The sequence below is a fragment of the Drosophila ananassae genome, chromosome 3L, assembly GCF_017639315.1.
Source record: "Drosophila ananassae strain 14024-0371.13 chromosome 3L, ASM1763931v2, whole genome shotgun sequence".
Lineage (NCBI taxonomy): Eukaryota > Metazoa > Arthropoda > Insecta > Diptera > Drosophilidae > Drosophila > Drosophila ananassae.
Window position 1 is genome coordinate 3,179,587 of NC_057929.1, and position 14,435 is coordinate 3,194,021.

Here is a 14,435-nt window from a genome sequence, read left to right on the forward strand (position 1 = left end):
AATGTTTTTCGTCCAGTGTAAGTGTGCCACATCAATCATCGGTGCCAGTCCGCTCGCCCCTGATTGAGCAGCACAACCATCAGAATGCAGCTTCTTCGCCACCGCCGTTCTGTTTCAAGTTTAATTGCTTCGCATACGTTTTAATTATGCCGAGTACTGAGTGATGAGAGCCACAATCCAAGTTCCGAGCTCTGAGCTCTAAGCTTCATTGAATGGGGCACTCGCAGCCAACTAATTTGGCAATTTGGCCAACTGCACGAGTGGGCCACAATCGGTCTGGTTGGGGGCTCTGTGTGAGTGTAATTACTTTATGGAGTGCAGTGTGAATGCGTCTTTTATGACAGCCATTGAGGTGCAGAGTGCGATCGAGATCGAGTCCATTGCTCAAAATGCCAGAGTTGAAGATGGAGGATGATCGGAGCTGGGGAGGAGATTCCCAAGACGCAACCTTCGCGTGTCTCCGAGGAATGACAAACTATTGTGGTTTGATGGAATGTTATCACAAAACTATTCAACTGACAATAATCTACTTTTTCCATAAACATTTAGAATAATTTCGTTTTAACTCTATGAACATGGACTAAAGATAGGAATTAAAAATATGAATAGATTGTAGAATCCAAATAATCAAAAAAATAGAAACCACTCTTTGGTTAAGCTAATTATTCCTCAGTATCTTTATAAAATAAAGAAATGATTTATTACCATGATTAAAGATTCCTTAATGGGTGTGTCATTACAATGGCAATGAGATGTTATAATAAACAAGAAGAATTAAGAACCCTATCACTCAACACCCAAGCCATTCGTCACTTCCTTGTGTCCGCCCCTATTAAAACGAGTCCACTCCCAGCTTACTCACATCCCAATCTTGGTGATTCGACTCACTCCAAATCGTTTTTGGTTCAAAATGTCAAAGTTTGGCAATTTGGGGGTCTGTGTGAGTCAATCGACTTTTACTCCGATTCTGGCAAGAGGCAGTGACCTTCGTGTTAAGCGAAAAATGCAGCTAGCGTGCGAAGAACGCTGAGCCATCAAAAATCACTCTCGAAAGATCATCTCAGAGCAGAGTGCCTCGATATTTTTTTCGAAGTGCGGCGCAATTTACATCAAAAGATGCCTTAATTGATTCTGTCCGCGGACCGCATGGTTCCGTCCAACATGGGGGGGCATTGCAACAGAAATTATCGTAGTTTAATTTAAATTATACGTTGGCGCTCCACTCGTCGTCGTCTTCGTCGGCATTCTAGGTTACAAAACAAACACAGATACGAATCTAAAGATACAGATACAGATTTCGGATACGGATTCAGATTCGGAATCGGATAGTTGTAAGTATTTCAAGGTCCACCCCTCTCAAAGCTGTAGAGCAGCCATCAAGAAATTACAAATCGTCATTGTCTTGGAGACTTGGCGCATCATCACCTGGCTGGGTGCCATTAGCTTCCCTCTCTATCGTTCCTCTAGCGTCCATCTCTCTTGCACACCCATCCTCCTCACTCTGTCTGGCACGTTCAATGTAAATTAGCCGATGCAGGAAATTAAATGATTTTTTAATGTGCTGGAAAAATGATTACAAACGTAAAAAAAAGGCAAAAAGGCAGCCAAAAGATGCTGAAAACCAAAAACAGATTTCAAGTTGTTTATGGAGTGCTATTGAATATGAATTTCAGTTTTGTTTTCGAGAAGGGAGTGGAGTGGCGGAGCAAGGAATGCGGCAAATATGAAGTTTTATTTAATTGTTTTGTTTACAATTCAAGATTCACATACGAAACTCCATGGGTATTAGCCATGGAGTTTACCTCACTCTGTTATAGTTTTTGTCTGTTTATTATAATTTTCGCATTCGCATATTTGCAAACATAATAATAGTTCGAAATGATCTTGGTAATTACAAAAGTTTTTGGAGTTTATTCTCTAATTTATTTTTATTGTGGTCTGTGGCAAGGTCTGGGTATTACTTGCAGAAACCCTACACACGGAATTCGCAGTGAGGAAGCTTTTCAAGCCTTCCGCTCCTCGTCAAAGCCTCTGCCCCATCCCTGTGCTCCATTACTGGATCCGTACTCCATTAATTCCCAGCTCATTTGGGGCGGGGCATCGCGTGGCCTTTGAATTTACAACTCATAAACTTGGCATTATCGAATGTGAAAGTCAGCTCGTGCCAAATCGCATAATGAACACCGACCACAGCCATAACCGTTATAAACAAAATACCTGCCACAAAAAAATCAACATTCATTTGCTACGAATTCGATTTGATTCGATCCATGCGCCAAAAGACAATTGTCCAAAGAAATATTTGCAGATCGTGATGGATGCTACGCCCACTGTTTCAATGAAACATGGAATATGGCAATAAAAATATTGAAATACTTTTCCCCGTTGTCAAGTAGTGTCTTTGAGTATTTTCAAGAGTTCAAGTTTTCTTTGTGTTATGCAATCGACTTTTTAATGGGATAAGCAAATATTCAAAACTATTAAATAATAGAGGCTGGCATATAATTACAGGAAATAAATAAAAAAATAAACCAATATTTGAATATGTTTTATTTTTCAATATTGGCAAGTGTTTTTATGCAAAAAAAAACTGTTAAGGTCTAACTTAAGGTTAATTTATTAGAGGGAAATAGGATTATTCCAAAATTCTTCCTAAAACCGAAATTTGAAGGCAAGTTCGTTGCCTAAGTCTTTTGATTTTAATGGCTGCCACTAGACTGAAGCCTGCAAACTGAAAATTAATAAATATTTCATCTAAAATATTTATAAATTTTCTTCTTTATACATTAGCATATAAATTGTTTTTTGTGTACACTGTCTAAGAATCTAAATTTCAGCTTAATTTCAAACATTTAATCGCTTCTTTTTCCCACTTAGATACTCATCTGAGAATATGTTTTGAATTGCTATTTCGACCACAATGCCTGAATCTCAATTGCAGCTTATCCGACCTGAATCCATGTCAGCGCCAATCAAAACGGCTGCATCTGTGAACTCTGGGGCATAATCCAGCTCATTAGGTGGGCCTCGGAAAATCCGAACAAAACCAAAAACCAAAACTCCCACGCACTAAAGGGGAAACTATTTGCTTCTACTACTGTGCTGTGGCCTGTGTGCCTGGAGAATTACCCAAAAAGCATTCCGAACAAATTCGTAAATTTGGGATCTTCAGCAAGTTCGTTGCCTGAGTCTTTTGTTTTTCGTGGCTGCCGCAAGACTGAAGCCTGCGATCCGAGATGAAGATGCGTGGAGCAGCTGCCGCCGCTCACTTCGCTGCTGCCACAACCTCTGCTTCTGCTTCTGTCTCTGCCGGCGTCGCTGTCCGCTGCATGACTAATTCCATTACAAATAAGTGTTTCTGCTATTACACGACACAACAACCAAACAACAAATGTTTATGGCTTGCAGCCGCAGGAGCCCTGTACTCCCTCGTCTCATTTGTTTGGATGTCTCCGAATCTCGGCTCATCTCCGCTCATTTCCCGACCAGAGACGAAGCCAGCTCGTCAAAATGTTTGGCGCTTTAATTTTAAAGTAACTAGTTTACTATAACAAACCGCCCCCCAAGCTCCCCTTCCTGTTCCTCGCAGCTGGGCCCGGATTCGGAGAGTAGTCTGCTCTTTGCATTATTTTGTAATGTTCAGCTCTGGCACTCTTTTTTTTTCGCCTGCCCGAAAATTGAAATAACGAATTGTATACGAAAAAAAAAAACACGGATTTTGGCGCGCAATTTTTTGAAGCTGACTGCGACGCGGCAGCGTTAGCGTTAGCGGGCGCTCATTTCAAATATAAATACTGGCCTACGAAATTGTTTCAGTATCACAATCAAGTCAACCATCTTCGCAAGAAGAACTCAGCCACCAGAGCAAACTTAAAAACCGTTTTCGTGTGTGCCAAAACCCAAACAAGTGACAACTCAAAATGAAGGTACATGAATCCCACGACAAAAAACTGAAACGTGTTGAGTGGTGTGTTGTGTTAAGAAAAGGGTCCTTACTAAAGGATATCAGACAAGAGTATACAAAAGGCGGAGTATACATTCAGGCGTACTTCAGAATAAAAAGGATATTTATATTCAGCCTTTAAAAGGACAACGCTTTCAGTAAAATAAATTGAGTCTAATAGTAATTTTGATAAATCCCTTAACATCCTTACCTTTATTTCCCACCATTGAGCTAAAATTATTTCCTCTATTTTCAAAATTCGATCGAAAAGTGCCAAAAACATGTGCTAATCCCGCCTTAATCGAAATTCTTTCAATAGCCCTCATTTAAACCCGGCTTTTGGCATCGATCGATCAATCAGTTAAACAACTTATCAAGCTAATGAAGCCTTGATTGTCCAACTAATCGGAAAGAGAAGAGAAAAAATATAAAAAAGAGATTCAAACCATATTTAAAGTCAAGTTCAGCAGGGCGATTAATCAAGCGGCGATCTTCGCATAATAAATATCATAAGTTGCCATCATCACGCCTCTGATCGCCGACTATTTGTCAGTGTGCTACTGTTTTCGTTTTCTTTTTTTTTTTGTTTATTTTTTTGATAGAGAGATTGCGGAATTAGAACCCAACACGGATAGTTTTGGAGCCTGGGAAGCAATTGCAACCAGAGATCCCATTACTTTTTAATGGTCGTTCTAGGGAGTGGGTAACTGCGAACAAACAGAAGCAGAAGCTGGCTGCTTGGGGTCATTTTGCAATGCATAAATTAGACAAAAGTTTTAAGTGGCGGAAGAAGAACAACTGGACATGCCCAAGTACGGTAGTCGAGAGATGACCAGCCGGCGATAAAAAAAAATAGGCAGACAATAGCAAAAAACATTACAAAGCGTAGCACTTTAACGCCAATGAAGCATGAAAGTCATTGACGGCCCTGGGCTGCATCTTTTGCAAAAGATTCGGAAATGTACTGTTGTGCAAGCCAGAAAAAAGAAAAAGCAAAAGATGTTCTCCCACAGGTTGATCGCGCCCCACGGCGTATACTTAACATTCAGACGCATTGCACAACCCAGAGATCGAGCAGCCCTTCACTTGCAGCTTAGCCAAAGCCGATCTGCGACCCAATTACCACAGATTTGCATATGCCTCGGCTAAATGCCTTTAAGATGAGAAACAAAAAGCTGATTCTGGGCTCGTTCAAACCCAAACAAAACTATTGTCAAGTGGATCCCAGCAGCACGATTATCCCAGTGGTTATGATTATGAGAGTTTAATGAGCTAACCAGCCAAACAGTAGCTTAACAAGTGTACGGATATGCACCACAGTTCACATGGGAAATTTTCGGTAATGGAATCAGCCAACTGGAGTCTCTACTTCACGGTTCTGTGGCTGTTCCGAGAATGGGTCCTGCTGAGATCGATAGGCCATTTGGTGAATCTTAAAGCCATATAATCTGCAAATTCATATATAGTAAAAGTTTATAAAAAATTATAAATTGTGCCATTACCTCGGTACAAACTTCTGCTTAGCCCGCTTGGGCCGTGCCTCCGGATTAACCATAAAGAGCATATGCGGAAAACCAGTGCCAAAGAATGCCCCATCAAGATTTGAGTGACGCGCCGCCTTGGGGAGGTACACATCGTTGCACTTAGGGCAGTATATGCGGACCATCTCCTCGCCAGGATTGTCGGTTAGGCCGATTGGCAGTACCGGCTGTCGCTGGCAGAAGACCCGAGGACACGTTCCAAAAGCTCCTTTGTAGTACTTATCCAGCATCATCTCAATGCCCCGATTGGTGAGAATAAAACGGGCATGAATCAAGCCGTATAGCTTTTCGGCACTAGCCTCCAGTTCGGGTTCCGGCGGTTGATCCGAAGCCGAGCCAGAGTTTAGATCTAAAATCACTTCCAGAGCACAGCGATAGTTTGTCACATTCGAGTCGAGGAAGTTTAGATTGAATTTGTCGTGAATGTAATCCTCTTCCACTTCGCAGAAGAACTCGTTGCCGCGCTGCTTGCAAAACCAATGTATCCAGGCGGTGTCGTCCGAGTCAGTCATGGCTGTCCAAAAACCCGGTTTTTTTAATTTTTTTTTAAACTAAATACTACACCTACAAATACGTACAATTTCGAATACAATCTGAGTTTATGTGAGATGTTTTGAGAATGAGCTGCTAAGATATTTCACAACTTTTCTTATGTTATTTTAACTTATTAAGTTAATAATACAAACTAATGCCTGATACCTTTTGAAATTTTCTCAGTGCTTTACATCGATTGCTCTGCTCGTCTGCCTGGCTGCCTGGACTCATGCGGAACCTCCAGTACCCCAGAACCAGTACCTGCCCCCCAACCAGTCGCCCCAGGCGCCATCTAACAACTATCTGCCGCCCACTCAGGGCTTCCAGTCGCCCTCGAACAACTACCTGCCGCCCCAGCGTACCGGAGGCAATGGTGGAGCGCCCAGCAACAGCTACGGAGCACCTATTGCTCCTCCTCAGAGCCAGTACGGTGCCCCAGCGCTGACTGGTGCCATCTTCAAGGGACAACAGGGCGGCAACGGCGGCTATGGCGGCGGCAATGGCAACGGCTACGGACAGCAGCGCGATGAGGAGCAGTACGGACCGGCCAAGTACGAGTTCAAATACGACGTCCAGGACTACGAGTCGGGCAATGACTTCGGACACATGGAGTCCCGCGACGGCGATCTGGCTGTTGGCCGCTACTACGTTCTGCTGCCCGATGGCCGCAAACAGATCGTTGAGTACGAGGCTGACCAGAACGGATACCGCCCAACCATCCGCTACGAGCAGGTCGGCAACGGAAACGGAAATGGCAACGGACGCAATGGCGGTGGCTATGACAGCAACGCGCAGCAGGGCAAGTTCAACGGCTACTAAAGGAGCGACGGTAATGTGGATGCCGATTTAGGTCGAACCCGTAACTATATGCTCGTCTATGTGGGATCGCTGGCCGAGTATTAAAACCAGAGAGCCAGCAACCGCAGTCAGTCCCTCCTGTCACTGTCTCTATCCCTCTTTATCGTTATATTTCTGTCAATTAGTGGGACAGCCGCCATTTTGCCATAGACAGGCGTGTTCCTTTCCGTTTCCGTTTCTGTTTCAGTTGTATCCTGAACCTCCCATCTCTATGCCTGGAACTATTGCCGTTTTGTTTTGTTTAAGCGCCTTCATTTTGTGTTAGTCCACGCACACACACAAACACACAACTCACTCACACACACGTGACCATTACGCATTCATACATACATGCATAAGGATTGTATTTAGTTTTTAAATGAAAACGGAAAATTCGAAAGTGAAACGAACATATGAGATTTTTGTGTATATTTAATAATTATTAAATGAATAAAGAAGCATTTTTGTATAAAACAAAGTCAAAAAAGAAAACAGAAACTGTTTTTTACTTAAGGACTCTCTCCAATTGTCCTTGATTGTTGTATCTATAAACGGGATCCTTGAGTTGACCCACAGTTGCATAGCTTAGCTGAGCTGTAAAGTCCTCATCGTCTCCTACTTGCTGTGAGCTAAATGTGACTCTTTGCAACTTATTATCCTTCGAGATAATGAAGTAACGACCTTCTCTGATATTCGGCTGCGGGGTTTCGTCAGACTCATGGGAATTAGATGATTCATCGGGATAAACAATTCTAAAGCCTGGATCTGGAGGACCGTACTGGTTAGCTGGAAGAGAAACGGGCAGGATTGGATCCTCTGAAACGTCCGGTTTTTCCGGTGGCAGATAATTCGACTCGGGCTTATCCACTGGTGTCACTTCTTCCACGCGTTGTTTAGTTATTTCAACACGCACATTGGAACGGCCGGGAGGGAATAGCTCGTTTGGTAAATTAAAAGGAATCGTTGGCTTCCAACCGGCTGGAGCATAAGGAGCAACCCGTCGAATCGGTGGTTCAGGAGCACCTTTAACGATGGCAGCAACCGCTATTATTGTTAAAACCTTAAATGAAAACGTTTTGATACTTTTTTAAGGCTTATGTCACTCGGATTTTTACCTTTGCCAGCATTTTGACGAGCGGTGCATTTGAAACTGCAGTGCAAAGATTTGGGCGTCCACTGTTTTATATTGAGTCGTCAAATCCACACTTTAGTATGCCGGACACGCACCTTGTTCGTCTGACATACTTTGGACTGGATCTGTTCCATCTCAGGCTACATAGTCACGTATCCAGCCGACAAAAAAGAATTGAGCTTGCAGAAACCTTGACAAATAAAAATTGGCAAAGATTCAAGTCAAAAAATGGTAGCCAAAAATGTATGTACTGCGGAAAGTCTTTAAGCTTAAAAGCTCGAAAGTGAAAGCAATCGTTTTTTTCTTTTAAATAATTTGGTTTTGAAATCTAAAACTTAAAATCTTTAAAAAAAAGGATCGTTATATTCAGGGTGACCATATGACTATAAAAAATACTAAACTTAATGGTATTTTTAGCGCGGAAGAATTTAACCTCTTAATTTTGTTTATTTATAATTTATTGTATACACGTTTGACAAATAATACATTTTACAAGTTTACTTAATCAAAACAGCATAAATATTTTGAATTATTATCTTGTTAAAACCTCGATATATCAAAACAAAAATAATCGATACATCGATATGCGGGATATCATTATATTGTCATCGCCAGCTGCAATGGAATTCGTTGAAAAAAACTAAAACTGGCAAAAAAGGTTTATTTATTTACTTAAAATTGGATATTTAGAATGTTAAAGTGATAAATATTTATTCTCCCGGTGCGTGTTATCAAAAACCAATGTGTTCGCCATGCGCGGCGGTAACTTTTCAGCGAAATATCTGTAAAGAAGATACATAAACACGGGACCATTCCACCCAGTCGACCAAATCGAAACGACGATAAAACGGATCAAAGGATTACTGGTAAGATATGAAAATCCTTACGCAATAAATAGCTTTATTTAAATAGTTTTTATACATTCAGGCATGCGATAAACTGCTGATTATGAGTCAGTGGTCGAGGAGTTCGCAGGAAACTATAAAACATGTGGCCCAGCTGCAGCTTCCGTGCTACGCTGCTCGCCCTGGCTGCTCTAGCATCCACGACGAGCAGCCAACAAGTTCCTTTGGCCTTGGGCGCCAATGTAAACTCAAATTCAAACCTAAACATCACTAGCAACGCCAACAAAGTGCCTACGGATGGGGGTGGAGATCTGGTGGCTGGCTATATGCCGCTCCAATCGCCCGCGAGTATATACTTCGTTAATCACAATCACCAAAATGCAATGCAGCTGCGACATAGCTTAGAAGGCAAGCTGCGGACCATTCGCAATGTAGAAATGCGAGTCTCTAAGATCCAGGTAAGTCGGTTATAAAAAGAATCTTATTAACGTAAATTAACTCGCCATTTTCGAATAGGAAATCTTCGACTCCATTCACTATACCAGCGCCAATGGAGTAGCTCCTACTCGCCAGAGCAACGACAGTTGGCAAGCCAATACGCAGCTGCAGAGGGACTTGCAGATGTTTAGCGGGCGTTTAGGAAAGAAGCTGCAGAAGGCCACTCATGTGGTGCTGGAGCTTCGTGAGCTCTTTCGTTACAACCTCAGCAGAGTCCTCCAGTACACGTACGAGGATGAAGATGAGGATATGGAGAGCGAGCTTGAATTAGATATGGAAATGGATGATCTGCACAGCAGGAATACGGCATCGCCTGCTAAGGATTACACGCAGGTTTATCTTAACACCCAAATAGAGAACTGCCTGCCTGACTATGACAACGAGCTGAGCTCTGGTTCCTCATCTTCACCTGCCCAATCAATTCACTATAACAAGCAACAAATCCAGATCCTCAACTACCTTAAATCGGATGATGCGCGCGCCACGTTCCTGAATGAGAATAACGCTCGTTCCTTGGCCGTCAACGGCTACATCTCGGACCAGCTCAAACAAATTAAACGAAGACTAAGTCAGAACGAAGTCGACAGCTCGAATACCAAGCCCAATAGCGGCAATCACTTTAAACATATCTACTTTCTGTCGAACTCTGATGGAGCCCCTGCTGGTCTTCACTTCCGGCAGCTCTATGTGTCGGCAATAAAACAGAAATTTGTGCTTTTCCTTATCGATGTAGGGTCGGCCTTAAATGCAGACCTATTGGAACTAACAAAGAGCTTTGGTAAATAATAATTTGTTGAATTCCCACTTTATTTAATAATACAATATGTATTTTTCCAGTTCATGAGATGCTTCAACTGCTGGAGGATACGGATAAAGTCTCAATAGTAACAGTTTCCAATGAGGCAAACTATATGTCGCTCGATTCGTTCCCTGCAGAGGCCAGTCATGGTATTTACAGCGCCACTAGAGCTCACAAGGAGGAGATATACAACTACGTTAACAGCTTCAGCCGGGCGCAGTCTCTTACCAACCACACCTTGGGATTTGAGTATGCCTTCGACTTACTCCATCGCCTCCAGCAATCTGGGATGATCAACACGGCTGACCAGCCCGTGGAGTTCGTTTATGTGACGCGGGGTCTGCTCACATATCTGTCGGATGCAATGGCTGTTTTGCGCGTGGTTGCCGAAGGGCAACAACGGCTTAAGGCTCCTGTGATTATAAATACCTGTGCGGTGGTGTTAGACGAAAAGAGAATTATGTACGAAAAACAATTTTTAAGCGATGTGGCCACTCAGAACTACACGAAGTACGAGATTGATGTGACTAGTTGGTGGCCCAGTGGCCAGCCGGCATCCCACCTGGCCGGGCGATTCTATGTGCTAAGTAAAACCCACGCTGAAACGGGAATACCACAAACCAGTTCGCGTATCTTTGGACAGCTTTTTGCAGAGCGATACTTGACGGATACGCTGGAGGTGCACCCTCCGGTCGTGGATGCAGATAGTGGAGGTGAGTTGTTAAACACAAAAGATAATTGATTGTCTTATTAAACAACTTCTGTCCTCCAGATGTTCTGGTCTCCATCACGCATGCTATTCCTCCCTATGGCGTTGTGGGCGTCAACTTGTACCTGGCAGATCTCCTCGAGGATCTGCTCAACTACCCCAGTCCTGCCTCTAGTGCCAAACAGGGCAGTGGATATGCATTTCTGCTGGATCGATCAACGGGCAATACAATCGCCCATCCGGCTTTTCCACGGCCCCTCATCCAGCGAGAGACCTCGTATCCCGTGAATATTGCATACCTGGAGAACGCCACAGACTTTTCTAGCCTCATTCGGGAGCGACTGCTGCATGAAGAGAGTGGCAATGCTACCACAGATGTTTATGTGGGAAAACAGCGACTGCAACGCACCTACCATTGGCAGTCTATTCTGGGCTTTTACGTGCTGTGTCTGGTGAGCAGTGGAGGCGATTACCTTCGCAATGTTTCTGCCTCGCAACGATACAACCTGAAGGATACCGTTTCCAACTATGAGCCTGGATACTTTGGCGAGAGCATGGACCTACTGTATCACCGCTTGGATCTTGCCCAGGGCGGCAATACATTGCCGAAAACATGTCGGTACTTTAGACAAATGGCGACCATGGGTGAGTACTTCCTTTAGGCTTGGATGAAAACAAATTAGAATTTTATCCTTTGCTTGGCAGATGCACCTACTCTGTTCCTAAGTGCTGCCGCATTCGAGTCTCCGTTTGGATTTCTGCACAACAATCGTCCGCGCACGCAACTCCGGCATGTGGAGTCTATTATGGCATACCTAAGAGACTCTAGTGGCTTATTGGCGAATCCTGGCCTGCGTCCTGGCATTCGGTATGAAGTGAATATGCTTTACCAGGCCATGCAGCAGCTGCGACGAAGACACCAAGACGCTAGGGGATCTCTGCGAGGGCACATCATTCGGCGGTATATGGCCAGTGTTAGTGGAGTTCTTCAGTTGTATCCTGGCTGCCTGCTCAGTAGTAGCTATGATCCCACCAGGCGACCGTGGTTCCGGCAAGCCATGGCCCAGCCCGGAAAGATTGTGAATACCGCTCCGTATTTAGACGCTGGAGGTGCAGGCTACATCATAACCATAGCGCACACCATTTTTGAGGGAAAGTCCCATGCTCTTCACGTGGCGCAGCAGGATAGACCAATCGGCGTGGTGGCCCTGGATGTGCCCTATGCTTTCTACTACCGGCTCATCATTGAGGGCACACCAATGTGCCAGCAGCCGCACATGAAGTGTCTTTTATTTGAGCACGAAGGCTACTTGCTGGCCCACCCGAGCATGATGCAACCAGCTACACCGACGCGAAATCAGAGGAGACCCCACGAGCATCTCACGCACAAGGAGTCCTACTTGGCCAATGATATGCTCAATCACGGGCAGCTGGTGAGGAAGCTGGGCTGTGCCAGCTACCAGAATCGAACTCTGCAGCGTTATTACGCTTTCAACACCTCGCTGGCCACCATCCTGGGGAATGTGGTGCACGGCGAACGAACCAAATACGCCATTGCCTTGATCCGGGGAAGCAATGTGTTCGCAGCCGTTCTGAATTCCAGCTGTGATGGAGGCGCCTTCTGCCCGTGCAGTACCATCGACAGGGAGTGCCTCAACTGCAAGCGAATGGACCAAACGGACTGCGAATGCCCCTGCGAGTGTCCCTTGGTTGGGGACAGCAGCTCAACTTCGTCCTTCAACTACTATGCGAACTATACACAACAGTTCCCATATTGCCCGCCACCGAGTGAGCACTTTATTGCTCTACCACCGACCACACAGCTCCTCAGTAGCCTCCCCAATTGTCCCGGAAGCGCTGGCATCTGTGAGACGTATTCCACGCAGAGAGAGTGTCTCGGCGTAATGGGCTGCGAGTGGTGTCAACAGGATATGGACGGAAACGGCTTCACTACAGCCTTCTGTGCTTCGCAGGCCAGCTGCTTTAACGGAGTGCTGGCTTCTCTGACGCCTTACGGAGAGCTGGACGAATTGGAGCTACTGGCCGCCCACAATCCGCAGCGGGAGCAGCACGCGTACTCCGCCTTCGGACCTCTAGGCGGAGCTATAGTGGTTCTGGCCATGGTGATAGGATTCGCCATATACTGCTACAGACATAATCTGGACTCCCAGGCGCAAGAACAGTTCTACGTGGATTCCGTGCAGGAGGAAAACTACGGACTGCCCCTATCCAGGTTCAATTTTGACGACTGCAAGGCGCACGATGAACCGCCTCTGGGTGGCGGATACGACCACACGGCTGCCCAGCGGCAGCTGATGCATGCGGCGGACATATCGCCGTACCATGTCTCCAGTGGAAGTAGCTACCGACGACCGCCCAACGGGGAGTCGGATCATGGCTACAGCACTATGACGCCGCACGAGGACAGCTCCGACCAGCAGTGCTTCACGCTGGCGGAACCGTTGCTCCTGCACGACAAACGCCACAGCAAATCGGACACCATGTCCATATCCACCTCCATATCGAGTCCCACGAATCGACAGCAGTCCTCCACACAGCCAAATACGCATCCGTACTTGAGCAATCAGCCGACCTCCAAGACGGAGCGCTACAAGCAACAACAGGTGCAAGCCACGCCCTCGCCATGCCGTGGGCCGCCAGGTTCCGGGGGCGGAAGTGGGGTCTACGGGCAGACCACTCTGCCGTTGGAGGGAGAGGAGTCGAGGCACTACATCCTGGCACCGGTGACTGTGCACCGGCACATGGAAACGTCTGAATCGTAGTCTATATAGCGTTGTTAAGTTTTAGAGCGTAAGGAGTCCGCTTGTTTGCCAATCTAGTTTCGTAAGTTTCCAATCGGGCAGTTCAACTGCCCACCAACTGTCCAGAAATACTAAGAATGGACTCCAGTTCCGGCCCCACTGTATCTTTTAGAGCCTCTGAGAATGAGTGTAACACCAACTATTAAGTGATGACATTGTTTCTGCCATTTTTGATCGATGTATTGTATTGTATTGTATTTTATTGTAATTTATTGCAAAAAGTATTACTATATTATGTGCAGCTACTTCCAATATTTTTAACAATTATTTAATAAGCACCAAATGGAATGTACTTACTGTCTGATTGTAAGATACCATGTCGTATACCGTTTTTTGTAATAGCTCCTAAGTCGATAAAGTTACTAACAACCGATTTTAGTAATACACATACATACCTACATAATAGCATTGTACGTTTCAAATAAAATGTTTAAATTTTGCAAAAAGCGCCAAGATCTTCACCTTGATCCAGAGCCAGAGCCAGAGCGGAGGGACGGTTCGAATCGATTGACTTGCCAACTTCTTGGCCTCCTCCGATCAGCTGGCCGAGTGTTAATGAATTTATTTTTATACCCATACAGTTTATAAGCAAGGTGGACGCTGCTCAATGGGCTTTTTCTCGTCTAACGATGGCTAAAACCTGCTAATATAAAAATAACAATTTCTCGCCAGGGGTTGTCAGGTTTTTTTGAGGGAACATTTATATTTTTATTCCATCATATAGCTGAGATGCTGAGATCTTGGTGATCTGAGGTGTGGAAAATGTTTCCCGATT

General features: G+C 44.8%; 4 protein-coding genes across 4 annotated transcripts; 2 read left to right on the plus strand and 2 right to left on the minus strand.

Moving 5' to 3' along the window:
- The first annotated feature begins 3,788 nt into the window (after positions 1-3,788).
- LOC6495521 (pro-resilin) lies at positions 3,789-7,347 on the plus strand. The gene is made up of 2 exons (XM_001958992.3): positions 3,789-3,926; positions 6,202-7,347. Exons 1-2 carry the CDS (start codon positions 3,921-3,923, stop codon positions 6,835-6,837), a joined length of 642 nt encoding a protein of 213 aa, XP_001959028.1. The 5' UTR covers positions 3,789-3,920; the 3' UTR covers positions 6,838-7,347.
- LOC6495111 (casein kinase II subunit beta') lies at positions 5,192-6,124 on the minus strand. The gene is made up of 2 exons (XM_001958993.4): positions 5,446-6,124; positions 5,192-5,391 (listed from the first exon to the last, which is right to left on the minus strand). The coding sequence occupies exons 1-2, from the start codon at positions 5,994-5,996 to the stop codon at positions 5,292-5,294; spliced, it is 651 nt and encodes a 216-aa protein (XP_001959029.1). The 5' UTR covers positions 5,997-6,124; the 3' UTR covers positions 5,192-5,291.
- LOC6495110 lies at positions 7,002-8,486 on the minus strand. Its single transcript, XM_001958994.4, has 2 exons — positions 7,971-8,486; positions 7,002-7,915 (listed from the first exon to the last, which is right to left on the minus strand). Exons 1-2 carry the CDS (start codon positions 7,980-7,982, stop codon positions 7,361-7,363), a joined length of 567 nt encoding a protein of 188 aa, XP_001959030.1. The 5' UTR covers positions 7,983-8,486; the 3' UTR covers positions 7,002-7,360.
- Positions 8,487-8,562: 76 nt separating this feature from the next.
- On the plus strand, positions 8,563-14,106 carry LOC6495522 (VWFA and cache domain-containing protein CG16868). The gene is made up of 6 exons (XM_001958995.4): positions 8,563-8,853; positions 8,915-9,290; positions 9,349-10,108; positions 10,168-10,842; positions 10,902-11,483; positions 11,544-14,106. Exons 2-6 carry the CDS (start codon positions 8,976-8,978, stop codon positions 13,619-13,621), a joined length of 4,410 nt encoding a protein of 1,469 aa, XP_001959031.1. The 5' UTR covers positions 8,563-8,853; positions 8,915-8,975; the 3' UTR covers positions 13,622-14,106.
- Positions 14,107-14,435: the final 329 nt, after the last annotated feature.

Excerpts from the sequence above, each read along its gene's own strand:
- LOC6495111 (XM_001958993.4), bottom strand. The coding sequence starts at position 5,996 with ATGACTGACTCGGACGACACCGCCTGGATACATTGGTTTTGCAAGCAG. Across the intron at positions 5,392-5,445 it reads AAGCAGAAGTTTGTACCGAG|ATTATATGGCTTTAAGATTC; the intron begins GTAATGGCACAA and ends ATGAATTTGCAG.
- LOC6495522 (XM_001958995.4), top strand. The coding sequence starts at position 8,976 with ATGTGGCCCAGCTGCAGCTTCCGTGCTACGCTGCTCGCCCTGGCTGCT. Across the intron at positions 10,109-10,167 it reads GGAACTAACAAAGAGCTTTG|TTCATGAGATGCTTCAACTG; the intron begins GTAAATAATAAT and ends GTATTTTTCCAG. Across the intron at positions 10,843-10,901 it reads CGTGGATGCAGATAGTGGAG|ATGTTCTGGTCTCCATCACG; the intron begins GTGAGTTGTTAA and ends TCTGTCCTCCAG.